At 39.7% G+C, this 11,589-nt stretch overlaps 1 protein-coding gene across 10 annotated transcripts in view; it reads left to right on the top strand.

Moving 5' to 3' along the window:
* Positions 1–11,589, top strand: part of LOC141272555 (ret finger protein-like 4A) — a 96,333-nt gene that overhangs the window by 78,604 nt on the left and 6,140 nt on the right. For 9 of the 10 annotated variants that reach the window (XM_073683397.1, XM_073683400.1, XM_073683395.1 and 6 more), the window contains 2 exons: positions 6,502–6,627; positions 7,172–7,285. In XM_073683397.1, coding sequence (XP_073539498.1) covers positions 6,502–6,627; positions 7,172–7,285 — 240 coding nt within the window. Of the gene's footprint in view, positions 1–6,489; positions 6,628–7,171; positions 7,286–11,589 lie in introns of all 10 variants that reach the window. The other variant, XM_073683401.1, reaches the window with a different exon arrangement.

The raw sequence follows: 11,589 nt of genomic DNA on the forward strand, positions 1-11,589 counted from the left end.
ATAAATTAGATACATTTTTTTGCATTTTGCAGTGAGAAATAAGTATTTGATCCCCTACAAACCATTATGAGTTCTGACTCCTACAGACCAGTTAGACGCTCCTAATCAACTCGTTACCTGCATTAAAGACTGCTGTCTTACATAGTCACCTGTATAAAACACTCCTGTCCACAGACTCAATTAATCAGTCAGACTCTAACCTCTACAACATGGGCAAGACCAAAGAGCTTTCTAAGGATGTCAGGGACAAGATCATAGACCTGCACAAAGCTGGAATGGGCTACAAAACCATAAGTAAGACGCTGGTAAGAAGAAGACAACTGTTGGTGCAATAGTAAGAAAATTAAAGAAATACAAAATGACTGTCAATCAGCATCGATCTGGCGCACCATGCAAAATCTCACCTCGTGGGATATCCTTGATCATGAGGAAGGTGAGAGATCAGCCTAAAGCTACATGGGGAGAACTTGTTAATGATCTCAAGGCAGCTGGGACCACAGTCACCAAGAAAACCATTGGTAACACATTATGCCTTAAAGATTTAAAATCCTGCACTGCCCGCAAGGTCTCCCTGATCATGAAAGCACATGTGCAGGCCCATCTGAAGTTTGCCAACACCTGGATGATTCTGTGAGTTATTGGGAGAAGGTGCTGTGGTCAGATGAGACAAAAATTGAGCTCTTTGGCATTAACTCAACGTGTTTGGAGGAAGAAGGATGAGTACAACCCTAAGAACATCGTCCCAACCATGAAGCATGGTGGGGGAAACATTATACTTTGGGGGTGCTTTTCTGCAAAGGGGACATGATGACTGCACAGTACTGAAGGGAAGATGGATGGGGTCATGTATCGCGAGATTTTGGCCAACAACCTCCTTCCCTAAGTAAGAGCATTGAAGATGGGTCGTGGCTGGGTCTTCCAGCATGACAATGATGCAAAACATACAGCCAAGGCAACAAAGAAGTGGCTCAAAAAGAAGCACAGTAAGGTCATGGAGTGGCCTAGCCAGTCTCCAGACCTTAGTCTCATAGAAAATGTATGGAGGGAGTTGAATCTCCGAGTTGACAAGCGACAGCCTCAAAATCTTAATGATTTAGAGATGATCTGTAAAGAGGAGTGGACCAAAATTCCTCCTGACATGTGCGCAAACCTAATCATCAACTGCAAACAACATCTGACTGCTGTGCTTGCCAACAAGGGATTCGCCACCACGTATTAAGTGTTGTTTTCCAGAGGAATCAAACACTTATTTCTCACTGCAAAATGCAAAAAAAATTATCTAATTTATACAATGTGATTTTCTTGATTTTTTGGGGGGATATTCTATCTTTCAATGTTAAAATTAACCTACCCTTAAAATTATAGACTGTTCATGTCTTTGTCAGTGGGCAAACTTACAAAAACAGCAAGGGATCAAATACTTATTTCCCCCACTGTGTGTATATATGTATATGTATATATATATATATATATATATATATATACAGTACAGACCAAAAGTTTGGACACACCTTCTCATTTAAAGATTTTTCTGTATTTTCATGACTTTGAAAATTGTACATTCACACTGAAGGCATCAAAACTATGAATTAACACATGTGGAATTATATACTTAACAAAAAATTGTGAGACAACTAAAAATATGTCTTATATTCTAGGTTCTTCAAAGTAGCCACCTTTTGCTTTGATGACTGCCTTGCACACTCTTGGCATTCTCTTGATGAGTTTCAAGAGGTAGTCACCGGAAATGGTTTTCACTTCACAGGTGTGCCCTGTCAGGTTTAACAAGTGGGATTTCGTGCCTTATAAATGGGGTTGGGACCATCAGTTGTGTTGTGCAGAAGTCTGGTGGATACACAGCTGATAGTCCTACTGAATAGACTGTTAGAATTTGTATTATGGCAAGAAAAAAGCAGCTAAGTAAAGGAAAACGAGTGGCCATCATTACTTTAAGAAATGAAGGTCAGTCAGTCCAAAAAATTGGGAAAACTTTGAAAGTGTCAACAAGTGCAGTTGCAAAAACCATCAAGCGCTACAAAGAAACTGAACTGGCTCACATGAGGACCGCCCCAGGAAAGGAAGACCAAGAGTGACCTCTGCTTCTGATGATAAGTTTATCTGAGTCACCAGCCTCAGAAATCACAGGTTAACAGCAGCTCAGATTAGAGACCAGGTCAATGCCACACAGAGTTCTAGCAGCAGACACATCTCTTCAACAACTGTTAAGAGGAGACTTTGTGCAGCAGGAATTCATGGTAAAATAGCTACTAGGAAACCACTGCTAAGGACAGGCAACAAGCAGAAGAGACTTGTTTGGGCTAAAGAACACAAGGAATGGACATTAGACCAGTGGAAATCTGTGCTTTGGTCTGATGAGTCCAAATTTGAGATCTTTGCTTCCAACCACTGTGTCTTTGTGCGATGCAGAAAAGGTGAACGGATGGACTCTACATGCCTGGTTCCCACCGTGAAGCATGGAGGAGGAGGTGTGATGGTGTGGGGGTGCTTTGCTGGTGACACTGTTGGGGATTTATTCAAAGTTGAAGGCATACTGAACTAGCATGGCTACCACAGCATCTTGCAGCGGCATGCTATTCCATCCGGTTTGCATTTAGTTGGACCATCATTTATTTTTCAACAGGACAATGACCCCAAACACACCTTCAGGCTGTGTAAGGGGTATTTGACCAAAAAGGAGAGTGATGCGGTGCTACGCCAGATGACCTGGCCTCCACAGTCATCAGACCTGAACCCAATCGAGATGGTTTGGGGTGAGCTGGACCGCAGAGTGAAGGCAAAAGGGCCAACAAGTGCTAAGCATCTCTGGGAACTCCTTCAAGATTGTTAGAAGACCATTTCCGGTGACTACCTCTTGAAGCTCATCAAGAGAATGGCAAGAGTGTGCAAAGCAGTCATCAAAGCAAAAGGTGGCTACTTTGAAGAACCTAGAATATAAGACATATTTCAGTTGTTTCACACTTTTTTGTTAAGCATATAATTCCACATGTGTTAATTCATAGTTTTGATGCCTTCAGTGTGAATGTACAATTTTCAAAGTCATGAAAATACCGAAAAATCTTTAAATGAGAAGGTGTGTCCAAACTTTTGGTCTGTACTGTATATGTGTATATATATATATATATATATATATATATATATATATATATATATATATATATATATATATATATATATATATATATATATATATACAGTACAGACCAAAAGTTTGGACACACCATCTCATTTAAAGATTTTTCTGTATTTTCATGACTTTGAAAATTGTACATTCACACTGAAGGCATCAAAACTATGAATTAACACATGTGGAATTATATACTTAACAAAAAAGTGTGAAACAACTGAAAATATGTCTTATATTCTAGGTTCTTCAAAGTAGCCACCTTTTGCTTTGATGACTGCTTTGCACACTCTTGGCATTCTCTTGATGAGCTTCAAGAGGCAGTCACCGGAAATGGTCTTCCAACAATCTTGAGTTCCCAGAGATGCTTAGCACTTGTTGGCCCTTTTGCCTTCACTCTGCGGTCCAGCTCACCCTAAACCATCTCGATTGGGTTCAGATCTGGTGACTGTGGAGGCCAGGTCATCTGGCGTAGCACCCTATCACTCTCATTCTTGGTCAAATAGCCCTTACACAGCCTGGAGGTGTGTTTGGGGTCATTGTCCTGTTGAAAAATATATGATGGTCCAACTAAACGCAAACCGGATGGAATAGCATGCCACTGCAAGATGCTGTGGTAGCCATGCTGGTTCAGTATGCATTCAATTTTGAATAAATCCCCAACAGTGTCACCAGCAAAGCACTCCCACACCATCACACCTCCTCCTCCATGCTTCATGGTGGTAACCAGGCATGTAGAGTCCATCCATTCACCTTTTCTGTGCCGCACAAAGACATGGTGGTTGGAACCAAAGATCTCAAATTTGGACTCATCAGACCAAAGCACAGATTTCCACTGGTCTAATGTCCATTCCTTGTGTTCTTTAGCCCAAACAAGTCTCTTCTGCTTGTTGCCTGTCCTTAGCAGTGGTTTCCTAGCAGCTATTTTACCATGAAGGCCTGCTGCACAAAGTCTCCTCTTAACAGTTGTTGTAGAGATGTTTCTGCTGCTAGAACTCTGTGTGGCATTGACCTGGTCTCTAATCTGAGCTGCTGTTAACCTGCGATTTCTGAGGCTTATCCACAGAAGCAGAGGTGACTCTTGGTCTTCCTTTCCTGGGGCGGTCCTCATGTGAGCCAGTTTCTTTGTAGCGCTTGATGGTTTTTGCAACTGCATTTGGGGACACTTTCAAAGTTTGCCCAATTTTTCGGACTGACTGACCTTAATTTCTTAAAGTAATGATGGCCACTCGTTTTTCTTTACTTAGAATTTGTATTATGGCAAGAAAAAAGCAGCTAACAGTCTATTCAGTAGGACTATCAGCTGTGCATCCACCTGACTTCTGCACAGCACAACTGATGGTCCCAACCCCATTTATAAGGCAAGAAATCCCACTTATTGAATCTGACAGGGCACACCTGTGAAGTGAAAACCATTTCCGGTGACTACCTCTTGAAGCTTATCAAGAGAATGCCAAGAGTGTGCAAAGCAGTCATCAAAGCAAAAGGTAGCTACTTTGAAGAAACTAGAATATAAGACATATTTTCAGTTGTTTCACACTTTTTTGTTAAGTATATAATTCCACATGTGTTAATTCATAGTTTTGATGCCTTCAGTGTGAATGTACAATTTTCAAAGTCATGAAAATACAGAAAAATCTTTAAATGAGAAGGTGTGTCCAAACTTTTGGTCTGTACTGTATATATGCCTGCTGTTATGTATATATATATATATATATATGTCTGCTGGATGCCGTGTCTTACTGATTTCTCTGCCTGGCGAACGTGGGATGCTGTCTTCCCCGGTTGCCAGAACGCAGGATGCAGCTGTGTCTGGCACTAGGCAACGGTGGGATTGTATCCATTCTGCTGTGCAAGCTAGCAGGGAGTGGTTGTCTGGGGATGATTGGAAAGTATTCAACACCTGATCATTAGGTGGGCTATTTTATACTGTTTCTTTCTCAGTCCTTTGCTGTTTATTGCAGTTCCTGTGCTGTAATGGTGAGTAGTGCTAGTAATAGGTTTGCTATTTTTTCAGTTTTTTTCTCTTCTGGTTTCACTTTCTGGGGTTCTTGCAGAGGTACTCACCTGGTTCTTGACTAGGCACCAGCCGCGTCACCAGAAGCCAGCTGTCTGATGACAGTGGGCCTGGGAGGGGCTCTGTCAAAGTCCCCCTTCCATTCACTGGGAGCTGGGTGAAGAGTATTCCCGGCCCTCAACGGCTCGCCTAGCTGGGCAGCTTGTGCCAAGTGCGTCTGTGGTTGTGCCTTTACTGGTTTGGTGTCAGTCTTGCTGGGTTCCTTTGCGAAGTGCATAACACCTGGCTCTGATCATCTTAGAGATTTGTGATTCTTTTATACTTGGTATATATGATGTGATATCTTCATATTTATAGACTTCTCAATATATTTGAATCTAGGATTTTTCCTCTTTATTCACATATTGGTATTTTTCGAACGTTTGATTTCTTTTATTCTAATATCTACACATCAGCTTGCCTAACTATGAATATACAATGTCTTTTTTCTTGAATGATATGTATCAACAAACCATATATCTAAATAGTGTTATTCCATTGTTGCGCTTGTGCATATTTGATATAAGATAGTATATAAGTGCGGCATACGTACCCCTTTCCTTATTGAATAATATTAGAAATTCCGCCTGATACTCATTTTTCTGTGCACACATAATATATTTGCTCATGTTGTATAAGTAATTAGTTTGCCTCAGTAATGTGTATTATTTATTTACCTGCGCATACGTGAAATGAGTGGTGGGCGGATAGCCCACAGTGTCAAAGTATGTAATGATGATGCTGTCCTACATGCCTTCTTCTTACATTTCCCCTGATGAAGCTGACTTGAGCAGTGAAACGCATGGGGGTATCCCAGACACTTGATCTATCAGGTTGTATTTGTATCTCTAGTTATTGGATGTCATATTGGTGGTTTAACCAACAAATAAAGTAGTACTCTGCAATGCTAAGTATGCAAATATGAAATATGCAAAATTTTAATTGCATTATTGCTCTAGAAAATGGAAATAACTGAGAAAACTTAGTGCATAAATTGGCCAATTTGTGTGTACCCGACAGCCACAGTAAGACCTTTGATATGTATATTGGTGGTTTAAGCATCCTTTCATATTGGGTGCATGTATATACATACATCTATATGTCTCATATGGGATATTCACTTATTGATTGGTTTATTTGCTTCACACTTGGCACTTTAGATACATGCACCTTACTATTTATATATTTTGTGTGTGTATGTACATGAAATAAACTACATATTCTCAATTAATCTTTAAAGTACCACAAATCTTAATAGTCAGATTTCTATAAAGTGATACTATATACTTAGTGTTTATTTTAGGCGGAAAGCAACTTCACCACAGCATGCAGTATGACAAATAGAGAAGAAGATGCAAGAGTTGCACCACTTCAGACAAGTCATCAAGATACGATTCTTCGTAATGCACCGAAGGAGGAAAAAGAAATGGTATTGTCAGCTATTACATGCTTGTTTAATATAAACCTATGAATAATTAAGTTCAAAATCACTTAAATGAGAACATACATTTTTTATTAGATAAACTTTATGATTAAAATTTAAAATAGTAAGATTTTAAAAACAGAACCACAATGGGCAAAGAGACGACACAAATACACAATGATGAAATTGCAAAATGTGATATAAGTACATGCATATTCATAATATACCAAGTGGTACAGTAGGTGAACAAGTGTCAGTGCAACATTTATCATACATTAATTGTATAGAAACATGTGGATCAGTGTGTAAGACTCAAAGTACTTAACTATAGTAACGATCCACAGCCTATCAGAAGAGGATAAAGTGCCTAGTGCCATATAACATGAACATGATTAAATAAAGTACAAGTACTAAGCATGATTATATAAAGTGCAAAAATGAAATCATACCAGAATGTGCCTGTAACTAGGCAATGGCGTTAGCCCCAACACATGTTTAGGCGCTGGCTTTTTCAGGGGGTGAAATACTATATACTTTTTGCTTATTTTAGGCAGACAACAGCTTCTCCATGGCATGCAGTATGACAAATGAAGAAGAAGATGCAAGCATTCCACCACTTCAGACAAGTCATCAAGATAATCCACCGAAGGAGGAAAAAGAGATGGTATTGTTAGCTACTACATGCTTGCTTAGTATCATGGGTGTCCCTACATTGAATGTAGAGGTAAAAGTTGCACTCAGGCTTTGTGGCCTAAAAAAGCCCAAGGACACATCTTCCATGTATTATAAATGGTACAGTAGAAGTAGGTGGGGGGGTCCTGTAACAGATTTTTCATTGTAGCCAGGAGCTTCAGGTTACACCTCTTTTGATATCATTTGCTGCATGTGTTAACCATGCTAATTACTAAATCTATTTGATAGAAGCGTAACATTTTCCGATACTGATTATTATCAGCATTAAACATATATGACATATAGTGCTCAAGATTTGGTCAAGTAGATGGAGCATTGCCACTTAATAGGATGATTATCCATATATAGAGAGATAATCCCTTCTCATTGGAAAGATCAACATTTCCTTTAAGTTGAACTTAAAAAGGTTTTCCAATGAAGAAAACCACTTTTCATATGCCCTATTAAGGCATATGGAAATTGTAGATGGAGCTTCCTTGCTTGGGACCTCTGCTATGAGCAATAAGGGAGGACTAATGGGGTTTAGACGCAGGGACTCATTGTCTGTTCAGCTTCACATAAAAAAGCGATACACCGCATCAAGATATTTACAGTTGAAACCAGAGGTCTAAGATGGTACACATGCAAGAAATAGGAGCATGTTCACACTAGCAAAAAGAAGCAAAACCTACAAAAGACAAAAGACAAAAATATATCTCATACCCTACCATCATTATATATAAATGTAAAGCAAAGTTGCATATTAAATATAGGGTACTTAGTGAACTATTTTTGATCAAAAAAAGTATACAAGCCGTCCCACCAGCGACAAGGTGACCCTAAATTGGGACGGTACCTACACTGTCTACAGTCATGGCCAAAAGTTTTGAGAATGACACCAAAATTATATTTTCACATGATCTGCTGGCCTCTGGTTTTTATTAGTGTTTGTCTGATGTTTATATCACATACAGAATTATAATTGCAATCATATTATGAGTACCAATAGGTTATATTGACAGAATGAGTTAATGCAGCAAGTCAATATTTGCAGTGTTGCCCCTTCTTCTTCAAGACCTCTGTAATTCTCCCTGGCATGCTCTCAATCAACTTTTGGACCAAATCCTGACAGATAGCAGTCCATTCTTGCATAATCAATGCTTGCATTTTGCCAGAATTTGTTGGTTTTTGTTTGTCCACCCGTCTCTTGATGATTGACCACAAGTTCTCAATGGGATTAAGATCTGGGGAGTTTCCAGGCCATGGACCCAAAATCTCTGTTTTGTTCCATAAGCCATTTAGTTATCACCTTTGCTTTATGGCAAGGTGCTCCATCATGCTGGAAAAGGCATTGTTGGGCGCCAAACTGCTCTTGGACGGTTGGGAGAAGTTGCTCTTGGAGGACATTCTGGTACCATTCTTTATTCATGGCTGTGTTTTTAGGCAAGACTGTGAGTGAGCCGATTCCCTTGGCTGAGAAGCAACCCCACACATGAATGGTTTCAGGATGCTTTACAGTTGGCATGAGACAAGACTGGTGGTAGCGCTCACCTCTTCTTCTCCGAATAAGCTGTTTTCCAGATGTCCCAAACAATCGAAAAGGGGATTCATCAGAGAAAATGACTTTGCCCCAGTCCTCAGCAGTCCACTCCCTGTACCTTTTGCAGAATATCAGTCAGTCCCTGATGTTTTTTCTGGAGAGAAGTGGCTTCTTTGCTGCCCTCCTTGAAACCAGCCCTTGCTCAAAGAGTCTCCACCTCACAGTGCGTGCAGAAGCACTCACACCAGCCTGCTGCCATTCCTGAGCAAGCTCGGCACTGCTGGTAGTCCGATCCCGCAGCTGAAACCGTTTTAAGATACGGTCCTGGCGCTTGCTGGTCTTTCTTGGGCGCCCTGGAGCCTTTTTGACAACAATGGAAGCTCTCTCCTTGAAGTTCTTGATCATGCGATAGATTGTTGACTGAGGTGCAATCTTTGTAGCTGCGATACTCTTCCCTGTTAGGCCATTTTTGTGCAGTGCAATGATGGCTGCACGTGTTTCTTTAGAGATAACCATGGTTAACTGAAGAGAAACAATGATACCAAGAACCAGCCTCCTTTTAAAGTACTTAATCATGACTGATTGATCGCCAGCCCTGTCCTCATCAACACCCACACCTGTGTTAATGGATCAATCACTAAAACGATGTTAGCTGCTCCTTTTAAGGCAGGACTGCAATGATGTTGAAATGTGTTTTGGGGGTTAAAGTTAATTTTCGGGGCAAAGATTGACTTTGCAAGTACAGTAATTGCTGTTAAGCTGATCACTCTTTGACATTCAGGAGTATATGCAAATTGCCATTACAAAAAATGAAGCAGTAAACTTTGGAAAAATTACTATTTGTCTCATTCTCAATACTTTTGGCCATGACTGTATATTAAAAACCTTACTGTATATCAAAGTTGAAGTAATGCATATAAAAGGGTAGACAAATAGGACCGGGTTTTTAATATAGACAGTGTAGGTACCGTCCCAATTTAGGGTCACCTTGTCGCTGGTGGGACGGCTTGTATACTTTTTTTGATCAAAAATAGTTCACTAAGTACCCTATATTTAATATGCAACTTTGCTTTACATTTATATATAATGATGGTAGGGTATGAGATATATTTTTTGTCTTTTGTAGGTTTTGCATGTTTTTCTCAATATCTGACATGAAATCAGAATAAACCTTTCCCATTTTAGGTCAATTAGGATTACCATAATTTTTAATATTTGCCAAATGCCAGAATAAAGAGAGAGAGAGAGAGAGAATGTTTTAAGGCATTTTTATTACTTACTGCAAAGTCAAAAGTTTACATACATTTCATTAGTATTTGGTACCATTGCCCTTAAACTGAATGACTTGGGTCAAACGTTTGGGATATTCTTCCACAAGTTTCTCACAATAGTTGGTCAGAATTTGGGTCCATTCCTCCTGACAAAACTGGTGTAACTGATCCAGGTTTGTAGGTAGCCTTGCTCGCACCTGCCTTAAAAGATTTGCCCATAAATTTTCAACAGAATTGAGATCAGGGCTATGTGATGGCCACTCCAAAACATTGACTTTGTTACCATTTTGGCAGTATGCTTTGGGTCATTGTCCATTTGAAAGACCCATTTGCGCCCAAGCTTTAACTTTATGGCTGATGTTTTGAGATGTTGCTTCAGTATTGCCACATAATCTTCTTTTCTCATGATGCCATCTATTTTGTGAAGTGCACCAGTCCTTCCTGGAGCAAAACAACCCCACAACATGATGCTGCCACCCCTGTGTTTTACAGTTGGGATAATGTTTTTAGGCTTCCAAACTTCTCCCTTTCTCCGCCAAACGTAACGATGGTCATTATGCCCAAAAAGTTAAATTTTCGTTTCATCAGATCAGAGGACATGTCTCCAAAAATTAAGGTCTTTGTTCCTGTGTGCATTTGCAAACACTAATCTGGCTTTTTTATATGTCTTTTGGAGTAATGGCTTCTTCCTGGCAGAGTGGCCTTTCAGCCCATGTTGATGTAGTACTCATTTCACTGTGGATATTGACACCATCTTACCAGCTTCCGCCATCATCTTCTCAAGGTCTTTTATTTTTGTCCTTGGGTTGATATGCCCATGTCAGACCAAAGCACGTTCATCTCTGGGACACAGAACCCCTCTCCTTCCTGAGCGGTATGATGGCTGAACATTGCCATCTTGCTTGTACTTGTGTATAATTGTTTGTACAGATGAACGAGGCACCTTCAGGTATCTTGAAATTGTACCCAAGGATGAGCCAGACTTGTGCGACTCCACAATTCTCTTCCTGATCTCTTGGCTGATTTCTTTAGACTTTCCCATGATGCTACACAAAGAAGCAGTGTGTTTCAGGTGTGCATTAAAATACATCCACAGGTGTATCTCTAATTAACTCAGATGTTGCGAAAGAAGCTTCCAAACAGATGACCTCATCATATGGGCAGTCCAGAATTGTTTAAAGGCTATGATTACTATCATAGCGTATGTAAACTTTTGACTTTGAAGTAAGTAATAAAAATGCCTTAAAACATTCTCTCTATCATTATTCTGGCATTTGGCAAATATTAAAACTAATGGTAATCCTAATTGACCTAAAATGGGAAAGGTTTATTCTGATTTAATGTCAGATATTGATAAAAAAACATGCATATGTGTATTTTAGATAGTGTATGTAAACTTCTGGTTTCAGCTGTAGATATTATGATGTTTCTGGTAGTACAAAGCTTTGAAAAGTTGCATAATTTTGGTGCAACTTAAGGCTGTGC

Source organism: Phyllobates terribilis, unplaced genomic scaffold (assembly GCF_046119375.1).
Source record: "Phyllobates terribilis strain yellow unplaced genomic scaffold, ASM4611937v1 Scaffold_5__5_contigs__length_657084704, whole genome shotgun sequence".
Classification (NCBI taxonomy): Eukaryota; Metazoa; Chordata; class Amphibia; order Anura; family Dendrobatidae; genus Phyllobates; species Phyllobates terribilis.